Genomic DNA, 17,332 nt, shown 5'->3' on the forward strand with positions numbered 1-17,332 from the left:
TGAATGTCTTTGTCTGAAGACATGAGGCGACACTCGTATTTCATTTGACTTTGCTCGGTTTAAGCCGATCTCGTGCTTATGGGAATGGCTGTGAAATATAGGGAAGTGTTATTCAACACTTCTACCCTCAGGTAAAGAAAGTTCCCTTTGTACATATGCTGTTTATTCTGCTCAGTTTGACGGAAATGTACAATTTTTAACTTTTATACGTCACATTGGTTCTACATTTTTCAAGTATTTCCTTAATTAGAAGGAGCAGCTGGTAAATGTTTCATGAAGAAAGTATGTTAGTGTACAAAGAATAAAGATAAAAGTATATAAAACGGTTTACAAGAAGCAATTGGTCATGTAGGCCTAGTTATAACGTTATTATGGTTGTATGGTTTTATTTACACAACAGTGACATCAGCGGATTTTCATTGGTTGATTAAGGTTGGGAAACACCCGCTTGTGTGGAACAATGAACTTCAGTTTCTTTAAGTAAATCACTTTTCTTTGTATTTACACATTTTTTTGTTTCTGTCAAACTGTCTGGTTTTCAAACATTTTTAAACTTTATCACTACTTCTTACAAACTTGATTTTTGCCATAAAACATGAAAACACTCTCTGTGTGTGAAAACTTTCTTTTTTATTCTTTCTTTCAGAGAAGCAGATCTTTTAATTTTTTCTGTCCTGTTGAGTTACTATTGAACTTTATCTGGCAGTAAAGTATGTACTTTGTCATCATTTAATATGCCTAAATTCAATAGATTATAAATCTCAGAAAAAAATATTAAGTGTTTGGTTCCAAAACGAGACTCCGTTTTCCAAAAATCTCGTTTTTTGATTGTGCGTTCCAATTAATATCAATCAAACTGCAGTTCATTTGTTTCGATTTAAGCATTTATAATTAAAAATACACTAAAACACAATAAAACATAACATAATAAACATGTTTTAACCAAAAATTTTATAAACAAAGTTATTTCGTTTTGGAACCAAACTCTTGTTGTTTCTGTCGGTACTTAATGAGTCCGTCTGGATGTTTTAATGAGTCTTTGTCTCCATAACTGCAGAAACAAACAACCACTTCTCTCTCTCTCGCGCGCGCGCGCTCTTTCAAGGATATAATAAGGTAAAAAAATATATTTTCAAACAAATACGTGTTAAAACCGAAGAAGAAAAATGTCTAGATTATAGCTTTGAGTCCGTAGTAATTTAATTTAATGTTTAATTTAAATGAACTTTATTGACATGATTATGTTACAAAGCATAAAACAAGAAACATACAATAACACAATAACAAACATTAAGGTGGAAATAAGCTAAGGTGTTTAGTAATGGATGAAGTTCTACTGCAAATAATGTAAAATAAAATAAAGTCAGAGGATATTTACAATATAAAATACACTTTAAAGTATAAATATTTAGTTTTGAGTATTTCGGTCGTAGTTCCGTTCCACTTGATGTCCTTTTCTCGTGACAGGACCTGACGTAACTCGCAGCAAGTTTTGAAGCTCTCTCTCTCTCTCTCTCTCTCTCTCTCTCTCTCTCTCTCTCTCTCTCTCTCTCTCTCTCTCATCAGAGAGAGGGGGAGTGGTATATAATTCCCACCTGCTCACCCCTCCCATCTTTTCTCAAAACTAACCTGTATTCAGGGAAACAGTCAAACAGGAGGCACACATAAGTGCTCTGATCAGTGCTCACCTTCTGAATTTACCTGCTACAGTTTAGTTAAGGTAAGACTGTCTGCTTTCTAAATCTACTATTGAATCTGTGAACGTATGCATGTGCCATCTTTCATTCATCGTTTTAATGAAACAGGTTGAAAAAAAAATGTGTAGCATAAAGTGTTATATGCTGATAAGTCTTATTTTTTTTAATGTTTATTTGTGCGCTTTCATGCATAACCACACGAATCTCGTGTGGTTACACTCTAACCGGTTGTTAGCGAGTGTAATATTGTCCAATCAAAATGAGATCCCATGAGAAACACCGGTGTTGTTTTGATAGGGTTTCTCATCATGAGTCATTGTTTTTGCGAGGTGAAGCTTGTAAATAACAGTACATCAGTTTCTGTCTGAATTCTGATCATCGTCCACATTGAAACTTCCGAAACTCTGGGTCTGAAACAAATCTGATGTTTCAATCTCCATCGAGATCCCTAAAATTACAACAGTGTTAGGGTTAGATGTATCCGATAGACTTGCCCTGGTATTTAAATATTAATAAGTATTATTATACTATTATAAGATTTATATCATTGTAGTGCGGGGCGATATATCGGATGGGATTGTCATGCGCATCTCATCAGTAAAGCCGATTTCGTGATTAGTAGGCTAGTAAATGCTTCCGTCTAAATGAAGCGGTACTACACAGAGCTATAGTTTGATTAGAATCGAGCTATACCGCCTTCGATATTATAGACTCGCTCACGATATTGAATGCGATATTGCCTAGCTTGTCAAAGAACAACAGCTCTGTGTAGTAAATGCCGTTCCGCATGACAATCACACCCGATATATCGCCCAATTTGTATTTAAATGAATATGATGCAAAGCAAAACATTTTATATTGTCTCGTGAACAATACAAATACCCACGATACTTTGATATAAAAATATAGGTAGCCAATAATTATAAACAAACATTTTAAGATTCTATTAAATCAGGATGCACAAATATATTAATCATAAAAATTTTGGATGCCCCAATATATTTATCCATAACGAGTATCGGCAAATAAATGTAACATTTTCCATCTGACAATGACCAATTGTTTAACCTTTTAAGCGTCACCCCACCCTATTGAGTTAAATCTACACTCTTGGAGCTTTCAAACAATATACAATTTGTCATGATTAGATAAGAATTCATATGCAAACATTAAAGTAAATGTAGGCGTCCTGCTGGTGGGACAGTGACATTTAGCAGAAAATAAATGTTTTGAGGCACACTCTCTTCATAAATGAATCAATTACTCTCTCTACATAATTTATTTTATAAAACACTGTTGAAATGTCTATTCTGGAGGCTTAGACCTTTCCAACGATATATAGTTTGTAGTGATGATTAATGCAAACTTAGGTGTCCCGCGACGCTTAACAGTTTAAAAACGGATGGTGATGAGGCAGATGATCAAAAGTGGTTTAAAGACGTATCAGAACATATTATATTATTTTGATTTGGGTTACAATAACAAAAAATTGCAGTTTGTACGTACTTTTTGTATTTTAGAGCGTAAGAATTTAAAACGATGAGTAAAAAGCAAAACTACCAGCCTCATGCAAATCATTTTGGGAACCCAATATCCTGATAAACCTTTTTCTGTTTATTTCCCTCAGAGTTTGGTTCCCAGAATGCTTTGCATGATGGCGTTATTTTAGTTTGATTCTATAAAGAGAAAGACTTATTAATGTGTAATGTTCATTTGACTTTGAACAATCTGTTGCCAGTAAATAGCATAAATGTAAATCTACAGTAATACTGTAATTTCATTTGTATCATGCATTCCTAAAACGAATCATTAAATCTAGAAGATTTTATGATTGTTCACAATAAATCTGGGTTTTTTTTGCATCTGGAAGATACTTCGAAAAATGTTACCTTGAAATCTGGTAAAAAACATTAAAATAAAAACATATTTTTTTCGAAATTTGCAGCTGGGTTGCCGGTGATTTGCCGTGGATTTGAATGTGTGTTATTTACTGGCGGGATTTTGTTCAGGGTTGAATAAACATTGAACATTTGCAGGTCTTTGTCTTTACAGAAGTGGAAACTGGAAGAGCAGCATCAAGCAAAACATTCTGAGAAACAAAATCTGAAGCAAAAAACAGAAAAAGGTTGATGATGATTTCTGGTTCCCAGAATGCTTGCATGATGCTGTTATTGTATAGTTTTATTCTGTAAAGATAAAGACTTGTTAATATTTAACATTTATTTAACTTTGAACAAACTATTGCCAGTAAATAACATAAATTTAAATCTACGGTGGTTTGCCGGCAACCCAGCTGCAATACCATTATAATTTCTACAGATTTTTTTACAGCGTAAAATATATCACGTGAAGTGAATCGGCTGTCTTATTTTTCTCCGAATAAATTTCTTTGACCAGACATGATTCAGTGCCCATTCCTTTAAAATACGTCATAGTCTTATTACTAACCGAACAAAGCCAATTGTTCTGTGGCCGTTTTTGATGATGACAAAACTAGGAAACCTGATATGTTAGTTAAGTATAGAGTTTCAGATTTAACAGACAAAACAGAGTAAACATTAACATTCTCCAATGAATGATTTCCAGGCAGGTATAGGCAAACTTGTGTGCCCTATTGCCACATGCAGGCTAAATCTATTGAATCTTTTATTCAGTATGACGACTCATATTTGCATGAAAAATAAACCTTTGTCAACAAGCTTGTTCATTATTCATTATTCTAAAACCATTGTTTTTGGTGGAAAGTTTTTAGATTATGAGTTCCTTTAACCGTTACCATCATGTGACGAATCAGCAGACACTTAAACCTTGGCCTGACTTTTGACCCTCAGTTGGTAAAAACACTCTCTGATCCTAAAGATACTTTTGTCAGTCACATCACACCAGAGAAACTACATGAACCAATTATACAAAATACACACATGTAGGTACACTTATAAAAACTAAATTTCCATTAACAACCTTTTCTAGGTTGTAAACTGACTGAGACGACTTGTAAAACCTTATCGCAGTTCCCAAAATGAAATGGATGACCACAAATGTCACTTTTTACTACCTCTGAAGAATTTTTAATCAAATCTTGCCTTTGTCCATTGCTGAGACTCAAACTGAACAACCAAAGATCCAGAAGTGTGTAATTGCGAAACGTTGTACACCAATAGTCCTCTATTGATGGTCTGAATGGTTATCTATAACTTAATCTATGGACAATCAATGACCTCAGCCTGACCTAAACATACAGCGTGTTCTTGTTAACCCTGCGTAAACTCTAAACATACATCATGCCGATGTGACGTTTAATGTGTATATGTGTTTATATGGAGCAGTAAAGCATTGATATTGCTTTATTCCAGAGGCTTTTATGAAACTGTGCTAACAGGTGTTGCCTTACGTGTTGACCCATAACCCAATATGTCATTCTTCACTCAGTCTCTTGTTATCCCAATCTTGCATTCAATGTTTTACTGAAGAGAATATGGGTTGGGTTGTTTCAACCCATGGTTTGGTAACACAACCCAGCATAGGTTAATTCATAGCCCAAAGGTTGGGTTTGCTATACTTAACCCAACAACCATAGGTTAAAACAATCCAATGTTTTTAAGAGTGTGTGAATGATCTGAACGTAAATGTTTTCTTGTGCCGAATATAGCACACAAGTTTTACTGCACTCGTAATTTTTGTTTCACTTAAATAAAAGCAGATTTTAAGTGACATGAGAGTAAATTACATGAATTTAAAGGAAAACGCCACCGTTTTTCAATATTTTATCATGTTCTTACCTCAACATAGATAAATGAATACCTGTCTTTTATCAATATGTGCACTTAATCTTTGTACAGCGTGTCGTGAATGTGTTAGCATGTAGCCTGGCACCATTCATTCATTAGGATCCCAACAGAGATAAATTTAGAAGCCAACAAAAATTTCCCTGTTTCCCTATTTAAAGACGAGTAAGTATGGTGGAACAAAAATAGTTCAACAAAAAAAAAAACACGTTGGGTTGTGATTTAACCTATGCTGGTTTGTTTCAACCCAAAATGCTGGGTTGTTTTAACTCGTTGGGTCTAATATAAATCTTTTACCAAATCTGTTGGGTTCATCCCTGTAATCCAGGTTTTTTATAGAGTAGTATATTAAAATAAAAAAGCATTGTTTTGGGATATTCATATTCGTTTTAGACTGCAGACTATTGACACCTTAAGTGTGAAAAGGTTTCAGAAAGGATGTCATCTCTTAACAGGATGTGATGACCTTTACACTGTGTGACATTGTTTTACAGTAATTATATGCATAAGTACATCTTATAAAATGACGTTTGACAATAACACCTCACTCACAGGAGCATTGTGTTCTGTCTGTAAGCTCATAAAATCCTTTCATGTTGTCACCATAGACTCAAACTTTATTGTTTTCACAGCCAAATCAACACATTTACATTATCAATGTAAGTGTACATTATTAAATGACGATTTCTCGCATGAAGTCACATCTAAGGCACTAATAATAAAGTTATTTCAAATGGTAACACCTACAAACTTTACGTTTATTCAACTTAGCTGAAAAAATAAGTTTTTAAAAACTTTTTTTAGGTGTTACCAATTGAAGTAATTTAAGTTGATCCAACTTTTCACTTAGTGGCCTCATTTATATAATTTTCATGTGAATTGTAAAATGTGAAAGTTGGATAAACTTTAAGTGAAATAAACCTTAAATTGTTTAGGTTGTTAACAATTGAAGTCCAACTTTTTACAGTATGTACAGTAAAAAACTTACTCTATGTATAAATTTATTAACTTTTATTTGTATTAAAGATCCAAAAATATTCGTAACAATTTTATTTTCAGTAAGTTTGTATACACTGATGATTTTTTTTAGTTTATTCAACTTGAATTTACAAGTCATTTTAACTTGCTGTTGTTTATCTTGACTTGATGTTTTTTTATAACAAATAAAATGTATTTGAAATAAGTCAACTTCATTTTATAACTTGTAACTCATCTCTTGTCAGTATGATGTAGCACAATCCTTAAAGGCGGAGTCCATGATGTTTGAAAGCCAATGTTGATATTTGAAATCACCTAAACAAACACGCCCCTACCCCAATAGAATCTGGACCTTCTGTTGATAGACCCGCCCCACACATACGCAACCTGGCATTTGATTTGATTTGATTGTCTATAAGTGTGTTTTGGTAGTCGGCCCGTCTCCTTTTCCAACCCGTTTTTCAAACATCGTGGACTCCGCCTTTAATGTCTATATGGAAAGATTAAACACGTTAAATATGAGGTAAATAAAAAATGCTGTGCCTCCGGTTTTGTTCCTTACGAAACTCTCTCAGATCTGTACAAGGAAACGCTGTAAAAACTCTTTTAAAACCAGCAGTTGCAATACAAACAGGCATGTTGATGTTTTGCATGTGAGAGAAGTAATCATGCTATTCAAATAATTAGGTTATAAACTTCCTTAAAAGTTTTTTTTTCTTCCATTCTTTCCTCATATTGGAAATTTCTGACCAATAAAATGTTATGGCCAACAAACTCACAGTCCCATCTCATTGTTTATTATTGCATGATGCGGCATGCAATAGTGACTATAAAATGACAATTGCTTTGACCTTGTTCAGTAAGAGCTGACTGAATAAATACACTCGATCATATATCACTATTCAACAACGAGCAAACAGTTTCAGGTGCTAAGTGGCACTGTGACAATGTCTGTTTAATATTTGATGTTTAATATTTAAACATACTGGTTCCTGTAACTTTGAGTTAGTTTCTATGGTAGTGAGTCAGTGTAGATGTAACGCTGACCGACGGTTTGGAGTTAATGAGATTCCTAGTTAAATCAGTTACGAGGGCAAAACCACCATCTGTATTTCCTTGTCAGTGTTTGGACAAATCCTGAAAGCGATTGGGACTATTGTACATTCAATACTTTGAAATTCTAATATTGTTTTTAGGAAGTGACCAAATCTCTAAATGAATGTCTTTTATAATTGGAAATATTGATATAAGTGTTTTAATCTTACTTTTTTTCAGGTGTCACATCCACTTTAAAAAATGGGCTGCTTTGGATTTTTGAAAACGATGATGATTCTCTTCAATGGGATCATCTTTGTAAGTAAAATGCATGTTTGTTTGATCATATATTTGGGAATAGATGATCAATTGAGACATTGTGGGGTGTTTTCCCGGGCAGGGATTAGCTTAGGCCAGGACTAGACCTTAGTTTAATTGGGAAATATAACTAGTTTTAACGAACCTGCTTTACTAAAAACATTACTTGTGTGAATTTTGAGACAAACAAAGGGCACTGATGTATTTTAAGGTATGTCAGCGCAAGTTGTTTTCAGTTTGGACAGCTCTTACATTTATTTTAGTCTAGGACTAGTCTAATCCCTGTCCGGGAAACCGCCCCCTTATGTTCTTGAATAATTCTTAATCTCTTATTGTTTAACAGTTGACTATATTAAAGAGACACTCTACGTTTTTTGAAAATATGCTCATTTTCCAACTCCCCATTTGATTTTTAACTTTTTGGAATCCTTTTGGAGCCTATCTTTGGGTCTAGCGCTAGCACTGTTAGCATAGCTTAGCACAATCCATTGAATCTGATTAGACCATTAGCATTGCGCTAAAAAATATCAAGAGTTTGGAAATTTTTACAATTTTAATTAAAATTCGACTCTTCTGTAGTTGCATCGTGTACTAAGAAATTAAAAGTTGTGATTTTCTAGGCAGATATGGTTAGGACTATACTCTCATTCTGGTGTGGTGATCAGGGACTTTGCTGGTGTGGCATGGCTGCAGCAGGCGTAGTGATATTACACACTGCCCGAAAATAGTCCCCTGCCATTGAAAGTTAGTAAGGGTACTATTTTTGGCTGCTGCATAATATCATTGCGCCTCCTGCAGCCATGTTACAGCTGCAAAGTCCTTGATTATTACGCCAGAATGAGAGTATAGTTCCTAGCCATATCTGACTAGAAAATCGCAACTTTTAATTTTCTGTCGGTCTAAGTACACAATGTAACTACAGAAGAGCCAAATTTTAAATAGGAAAAATATCCAAACTCTTTGGTTATGTTTTAGCGTGATGCTAATGGTCTAATCAGATTCAATGTATTGTGCTAAGCTATGCTAAAAGTGGTAGCGCCGGATCCGGAAACCAGCTGAATGGATACCCAAATGGTATGGAGCTGAAAAATGAGCATATTTTCAAGAATAAGTAGGTGTCCCTTTAAAACAAAACACTCTTCTATTTTTATCTCTGTGTTTATTGTTGACTCTTAAGACAATATGTTAAACGTTTCCTCATTAGTAAGTCGCTTTGGATAAGATGTCTGTTAATGTAAATGTCCTATGAACTAATAGTTTGCATCCCAATTTTAAACGCCTGACCTGTCTGTGTTGTGACAAACCACAGAAGAGATCTCCTTTAGGTTTTTTGTGGTCAAATAGAACTACAAACACAGGTTGAAATTCTATTTAAGGACTCGAGTAAATTAACAAAACCTCATTTTCATGGGGTTACAGCTGGGTTGCATGCAAATCACATTGTTGCAAACATCACAATCATTCCTACAGTCAAAACATCAGAGTATATTTATCTGCTGTCTCGCATACGATAGCCTGCCTATGTGCCATTGTATTATAAAAACGGGCAGTCGTGGCCTAATGGTTAGAGAGTCGGACAGATTGGCAGTTTAAGTCCCATGGCTGGCAGTTTGCAACCGAGGTGCCCTTATGCCCATTTTATCTATCCCCATTGGTGCTACAGTGATTTCCCCACTGCTCCATGTGTGTTTGTGTTCACAACATGCAAGTGCATGTGTTTACTACTCACTGGATGGGTTTAATGCAGAGGTCACCTTCCCAGTATCACTTCACTTTCTCATTTAGGTAAAGACATACCAGAATATCAGTAAACAAGCCAGTATAGATGATACATTTGCATTAGTAAACAAATTTGCCAAGGTGTCCTAGCACAGTGACCACGTGTGCAATTTACTGCATTAACCACATATGACACACAATTTAATCTGTTTTGTGACCACCTCCATCATTTTGAGTCACTGTGACCCAGAAACACATTTTGACACTTTGCTTTAAACCGCATAAAAATGCTTGTCATGTTTGTTTATGACACTGTTTTCGCACTCTAGCTGGCAGGAGCGGCTATTTTGGGCGTGGGCATCTGGGTGAAGGTGGACAACGGATCTGTCTTGAGTTTTCTGCAGGGCATATCGGCAGGTCAGAGTCAGCTGGGTCAGGTTCTGAACGTGGGCTATCTTCTGATCGCAGTGGGCGCTGTGCTCCTCATCCTGGGCTTCCTGGGTTGCTGCGGAGCTGTGCGAGAGAGCAGGTGTATGTTGCTGCTGGTACGTCACATCATCTTCACCTGCAGATCGTATCATGTATCACATCTCACATCACCTCATATCACACCTGTAGTGAATCAACCCTTGGCAAAATATGCGGTTTTATTGTTTTATGATCCAGCTCTACAAACAAACTCTTGTCCAGCTTACGCACCTCCCATCACGTTACACATCACATCATATTAGTAGCTCATGCAAACATTTAGGCCTGTTCTGTATGATTTTATGTAGTATATGTTATAAATCTAGCATTTATATTTTGTTTCTCATTTTCTCTCTTCAGTTCTTTGTCATTATTCTGATCGTGTTTATTGCTGAAGTCGCTGGAGCGATTATTTTGCTTGTCTTCAAACCTCTGGTGAGTCGATAATATAAATAAATATATGTTATATATAAGATGTATATTCTCATTTTTACATAGAGTAAAACCAGCTTTGCTCACTATTTAATGTGTATATTTTAGGCAAATGACCTAATAAAACAGGCTGGAGATGAAGCTGTGAAAAACATCAAGAAAGACTTTGGTAAAAACAAAGATATCACAGGATTGTGGAACTCAACTATGACAACGGTTTGTGGTGCTTTTATTGATGAAACGATCGGCGGTTTTTGTTTTATAAAAATGTGAATAATATATAGAAATAATCAATATTACAGAATTGTATTATGCATGTCATGTATGTACACTGTAAAAAATGCAGCATTTTTATTAAATCAACCAGGGCTGTCACAATGATTAAATAATCGTCTCGTTGCGATTGTTTGACCTCATCGCGATGATTTTATATCACCGCAATGATTGCACATCTGTTTAAAAAACACAAGGGGGAGCTGCAGCACCTGTATAAACGAGACCGTATAAGATGGCGCTCTTTAACTGACAATAGTAGGTTGAATTGACTTGGAAAACCAAGTCGTTTTAACTTCTTGCTGCATTTTTTTACTGTGTATACTTAAAAAGTATTGGGTTATTTTCAACATTGTGTTGGGTCAGAAAGGTACAAACTCAGCTGTTGGGTCAAATTAACGCAGAAGTTTATGTTTGACCAACAATGGGTTAAAACAACCCCAGGCAGTATATGTTAAATTATAACCCAGCAGATTGGGTTTGTCCCTTTTTGACCAAATACTGTGCTAAAAATAGCCAACGCTATATCATAGCAATTCGTTTTACGAGGTTGCTAATTTGTATGACCACATTCATACTTTTATGATTTGCCCTTGACCCATGTGATGTTGGGGTTAGGGGTGGGGTTTCACTTTTGTTTTTTATGATAATCCTACGTTTTGGCACAATTAAAGCAACACCAAAGAGTTTTTTATACCTTAAAATAAATAACGTTTCCAAAAAAGTTTCAGTCGTTCATCCACTTGAAACGGGGTGAATGGCACTTTCACATTCGCTTTGCAGCCCTCTATTGGCCAAAACCGGACTAAAGAAGTTTCCAACCGTCGGGTCGCAGTCCTGTAGTTCAAGTGAAAACTACCAAAAAGTGCTTTATGGCAGACCTACAATCCAATCAGAGGCAGCTTTGCTGCAGTAGGCTAAATTATTTACAACAGTGGTAATGGACAATTACGCTTCTAACCTGTAGGGGGGAGCAAAGAGCAAAAACTCTTTAGTGTTACTTTAACTTCATACTAATTTATACAAATTAGCCAACGCGTAAAATATGTACGAATTATTGTGAGATCAGGCTGACCCAGCATTTTCATGTGTCTGACATTTTTTCTAATAGAATGATAATACAAAATATATAAAAAAATGTAACTCATATTATATATATTTTAAACAAAATACTCATTAAGAATGCTTTTTTTCTTTGCCTGTATAGCTCGGTGATATTAATTCATTACGATTGGTCTTATATTGGCTTTTGTCTTGAATCTGTATCTCTAGCTCAAGTGCTGTGGATTCTACAACTACACAGATTTTACAGGTTCCCCTTTTGTAAATGAGACGGGTGGTTACCCAACCCAGTGCTGTAGGTCATCACCATGCAATGGGACGACAGCTTATAACTTGAATGTTCCAGGATATCACACAATACAAACTTTACAATACTGCATGATGTAATGTACTCTTCATATTATCCAAGAGTCATTGTCTTGTACTCTTTATACTACCCAAGAGTCATTGTCTTAGTTTTCCATAAAATACTCAATTGTTGCCGTTCGTATGCTGTTTGAACTTTACATTGTCTGTTTGTTTCTTTAGAATGTTCCAGGTTGTTTTCCAGCACTGAAGAAGCTGGTCGATGACAATGCTGTCATTATTATAGCTGTGGCATTGGGCATCGCTGCTCTTGAGGTACGATTCTGCACTTTCTATCTTTCCACCATTGTGCTTAATTTTAAAAACTGGGTGGGGATGAATGACATCAAATTTTCAAGTTATACAAAATACAGACAATATGCCGGATTGGTTTTGCTCTAACACTAAGAGATTCAATTGGAAGAAAACGTGTAATGTGTTGTATTATTTGTGAATGCTTTTTTTCCCTCATAAGCACAATTTGGGTAATGCATTAATTTTCATGGTAACACCTTACAACAAGATTTAATTTATTAACCCTAATAAGACCCTTGGGGTAAATTCTACCCCCAAGCCACTTTTCTTTAGTTTAAAAACATGGTTCCCTTTATCTCAGTGGAATAAGATTTTGTGACTTTCCAGATTATCTGTCAAGATTCATATAAAAAAACTGGGCTTGATTCGGTCATTCTAAACAGGCGTAAAAATAATTTACTTAATGTGTCCCCTTGGGGGTAAAAATGACCCCAATTGAAATGAATGGGAAATGCAAAAAAAAGCAAAAATTTCAACACAGAAAGGTAGGCCTGGTACTAGAGCACAAATGTTACATAGAAAACACACACACACACACACACACACACACACACACACACACACACACTTAAAACTGGAAAAACAGACATATCAAAATGCATCAAAAACTACAAAAAATTCTACTATTTGAAATAATATTTATTTTTAATGTCCTTTCTAATGTTTATATAAACATAAATTCACAAAATGTATCACTAAAGTACTGACATTGAGCAGTTGGCCACATTCAGTGAAATTTATGGGTCTCTATGGGGCTCTGCTGGTGAAAGAGTTTTATGGTTACAGTTTAGGAAATAAATCTGTTTTTTTTCTAAACGCCAAATGACTGAATTCAACCAGTGGCGGTTCTACACGGAGGCCAAGGGTGGCCCGTGCCTCTGTAGACAAGTCCCTGGCCACCCCTGTGGCCACCCCGTGCTGACCAAATAAAAAAGTATACGTTTATTTTGATTTTACACGCGAGCGCCAAAAGCGGAACTAATCCGACGCATAACGTTCTAAACGGGCAAATTAGAGCGGCGCACCCAACCACTGTAGCTGGCTGCGGGTGCTGGGCATAGACAGTAAAAGAAATGGACACAGCGACCCCGTTGGATTCAACGGAGACAAGTGAAGCCAATTAGAAGCTCACACTTCCGGGGGGTCGAGCGTACTGCGCAGACTCAAACTGAGCTTGGTCACGTGAGCAACCTGTCTGACAATTCTAAGTCTTCTAATAGCTGTGCCAAGAGAAATCTGAATCACCCACCGAATCTTGCAGAAACGGCGAGCGTGAACAGGAGTACATTTTGTATTAAGTATATTTAGTATTCTGATTAATTACTTTGTCATTTTGCATAGTATTTATTTATTTTAAAGTTTAACGCCAGTATGCCATATTCTACATGCGCTTCTCCTCCTGTCCATACGGTAATTTCTCAACTGTGCGACAGAGAGTCGCGTGGTTATGACGCAATCGTTAGCATAGTTTTACTAAAACTGCTTTTACTGGGCCATAACGTAAGATACAAGGTAATGGAGCCTTTTATACATTTTCGTGTTTCTTTAGAAATAATTGATCCACAAATTGAGTCTTTAAACGCCTCAGATGTAAAGTTATTCACTGTCAAAGTGACGCCAAAATGAATGGGAGTCAATGGAATGCTAAGAGCAGGTGGGGGTCCGCTAGCTAATGGCGGTGCCTAGGGCGGCTTCAAGAAAATATGAAACCCTGCCCCCCTGGTGGTGGGGGCTGCTCAGCGAGTGTCTCAATTTGTTCCCAATTTCCCGATGTTGAGAATGTGTATGCAGGTTTGGGCACTGGTAAGGACTCTAGCTCACTTGACATTGGGACACTGTTCACTTGTTCTCCTGTGACGTGGCTGCTTAAGCGCGGTGATCATTCACAGCTGTTACTTATCAACAACCGGCAAAACCAACATCTCGCTAACTTTTTAAAGTTTACACATTGTAAAAGCGCTGTAATTATGCTCTTACATATACGTGCATAAAATTGGAGGAATATAATTAAATGTGTCATGTAAAAATGTTTACAATTTAAAATAAATATTATTTTAAATACTGATTAGATTGTGGTCCCTAACTGTCTAGCAATGTGTGTTTATATGTAAACTAAAACAATCGTTTGTCTTTATAAAAGTTTGCATTTCATAAAGTTTATTGAGTAGGCTCGCATGATTTTCGGTTGGGGGTGTTGTGTCGAACTCAGTTCCCCCTTCCCTTTAGTGTAGTGCTTTTATAGCGTTTTCATCACGTACATTTAGAAAGATTAAAGATTTGACTTGGTTATACTAAAAAGGCATAATATCATGTATTTTATAATACAATTTATTAAATATTTCATACATTTGACAGTTTTCTATTAGGGTATTTCTTTTAAAATATAGCCTGTCTTTTTCTTTTTTTTTTCCTTTACTGGTTGTTTTAAAAATGTAATGTTTGCATACATAATTAAATAAATATTATACATATAATATGATTCATACTGTAAAAATAATTGACTTACCATTAAGAACAATACAGATACATTACAGAAATGCACACATATACATCTCAGTAGCCATTAAAACTTTAAATATATAAATAATAAAACCTATAACGGGATTAAAACGCCAGAAAAACACTACACTGAAGGGAAAAATAGGGGGAACATAGGGGGAACAGACTTCGACACAACAGGGGGCTTTAGAAAAGAGCCCAGCTCCCCTTTTGCACCTGCACTCACTCTTGTATTAAATAAAGATTTATATGATTGTAAAGTAAGATAAAGTTTATGGGGCAGTTTCCTGGAAAGGGATTAGACTAGTCCTAGACTAAAATAAATGTAAGAGCTGTCCAAACTGAAAACAACTTGCAATGCCATATTTTAAAATACACCAGTGCCCTTTGTTTTGCTTCAAAATGCACACAAGTAATGTATTTAGTAAGGCATGTTTGTTAAAACTAGTTATATTTCCTAATTAAACTAAGGCCTAGCCCTGTCTTAAAACAATTCCTGTAACCGCCCCTATAATCTTTAAATATAATTTCTTGCCGTTTTTTATGTGCCCCTCTGGTAAAACACTGGCCCCTACTTGGCCCCCCTAGTGAAATTTGTCTAGAACCGCCACTGAATTCAACACATAACATCTAGATCAATATCTAAAAACAATTTAAATCAAATTTAGATCATAATGTATGTGAATTTAAAAATGTGATATTTTTCAGGCAAGCTAATGGTGTAGTTGAGGAACTGAGGGGTAAAGGGGTTTAAAAGTACTTCATATCTCCCAAATTAAAAATTTATATATTTTTTGTAATCACTCTTTTAATCTCTGGGGTCATTTTTACCCCATTTTACAGGAAAATATGGTCTTATGAGGGTTAATAATGCACTGTAAAAAATAATTTGCTGCCTTAAATTCTTTAATTGAATAAACTCAGATTTACAAGTCAACTTATAAATATTTATCTTGACTAGAGATGAGTTGATATAACTTATAAAATGAAGTTGATTATTTCAGCTATATTTTATATCAACTCATCTCTAGTCAAGATAAATAATAGTAATTTAAAATTAGTTGATTCAGTTAGGATGTTTTACAGTGTAGTAAATGCATTAGCTAACATAAACAAACAATACTACTTTATAGCATTTATTAATTTTTGTTAATGTAAGTTAATATATTACTATGCATTTACTAATGTTAACAGACATTAAAGTCAGCATGAAATTAAAAATAAAACAAATGTTTTTAATGGAATATTGTCGTATTTTTAAAACGCCTTATCTGTGATCTTCATTGTTTCACGTGCACTCATAATCTTTAATCAAAAACGTGAATCTCCTCAACTGGATTTACAAGTCATTTCCTCTTTTTTTTTAAAATCTTTTTACAGTGTACTAATATACTATTAATGAACATAATGTGTTAATTAGGGATGCACCAATACAAAATGTCTGTGCCAATAAAGATATTCAATTGATTAGAATGACATCTACCGATACTATATTGTATCGATACTCCTTGTTTCAAATTTTGATGATGTGGATCCTAGAAATGCATTGCAAACAAACTGCAATTCTGTTGTCATTGTCACGAAATTCTAAATAATCAGAGTTTTGATGCATTTTCTTGCTACTTTTTATATACTTTTTTGCCAAGTAATGTAGTTAACTTTGTATAGGTATGTAATATTAAACCTTATTGTAGTGTTACCATTTGCTCAATACAAACTGTAAAATCTAAAGTTTTCGTGTTGTTTTTTCTTCAGCTAGCGGCGATGATTGTGTCCATGACCCTTTACTGTCACATAGGGTCAAAACGCGGTTGAGGTCTCGCCATGCCAATGACTCCTCCGGTTTATTGAGGATGAGGATTTCTGATCATCTGTACATTTCAGGAATATCACTGTGACTCAAACTTAACCACTGCAATCCATCCATTCACTCGGTTGCCTTAAATGTTAATTTAGAGAGCTACGCCTCAAATCACAAACATTTTTATTCAGATCCCATTTTTACTAATGTTAAATGAGAGTTTTAATGTGTTTTTAAACTGATTGTATTTTTTAAAGCCTGGCCAATGCAGGATGTGTCTTTTTAGTTGTTTAATGAAATAGCAAGCAAAGTAGTGTTTGGTAAATATGAACACATTGAGTTTTGACTCTGCTATGTTTATGTGCAATGCAGTGACCAAAAAGCCAAATGTTTTCTAAGAGATGTTACTGATTTATTGTAATTTATTTGTACTTTTTACAAACCCAGCTATTTAAATAATGTGGTGTATGTAATAAAGCACAACTTGTGTCTTTTCAGCCTCTGAATATTTTTAGTTTATACAAGAGATTAGCATATCATGTTGCTGAGATGTTTATGTAAGTTTTTTATTTCGCCAAAAATTATTAAAGCAATTTTTTAGCTTC

General features: G+C 35.1%; 1 protein-coding gene across 1 annotated transcript; it reads left to right on the forward strand.

Moving 5' to 3' along the window:
• Positions 1–1,563: 1,563 nt before the first annotated feature.
• LOC141351154 (tetraspanin-1-like) lies at positions 1,564–17,332 on the forward strand. The gene is made up of 7 exons (XM_073857675.1): positions 1,564–1,720; positions 7,736–7,813; positions 9,862–10,077; positions 10,361–10,435; positions 10,541–10,648; positions 11,978–12,388; positions 16,682–17,332. Exons 2-6 carry the CDS (start codon positions 7,757–7,759, stop codon positions 12,152–12,154), a joined length of 633 nt encoding a protein of 210 aa, XP_073713776.1. The 5' UTR covers positions 1,564–1,720; positions 7,736–7,756; the 3' UTR covers positions 12,155–12,388; positions 16,682–17,332.

Source organism: Misgurnus anguillicaudatus, chromosome 19, assembly GCF_027580225.2.
Source record: "Misgurnus anguillicaudatus chromosome 19, ASM2758022v2, whole genome shotgun sequence".
In the NCBI taxonomy this organism is placed as follows: Eukaryota; Metazoa; Chordata; class Actinopteri; order Cypriniformes; family Cobitidae; genus Misgurnus; species Misgurnus anguillicaudatus.

Coding starts and splice junctions, on each gene's coding strand:
- LOC141351154 (XM_073857675.1), top strand. CDS start 7,757: ATGGGCTGCTTTGGATTTTTGAAAACGATGATGATTCTCTTCAATGGG. Junction 10,078..10,360: donor GCAGGTGTATGTTGCTGCTG/GTACGTCACATC, acceptor TTCTCTCTTCAG/TTCTTTGTCATTATTCTGAT. Junction 10,436..10,540: donor TGCTTGTCTTCAAACCTCTG/GTGAGTCGATAA, acceptor TGTATATTTTAG/GCAAATGACCTAATAAAACA.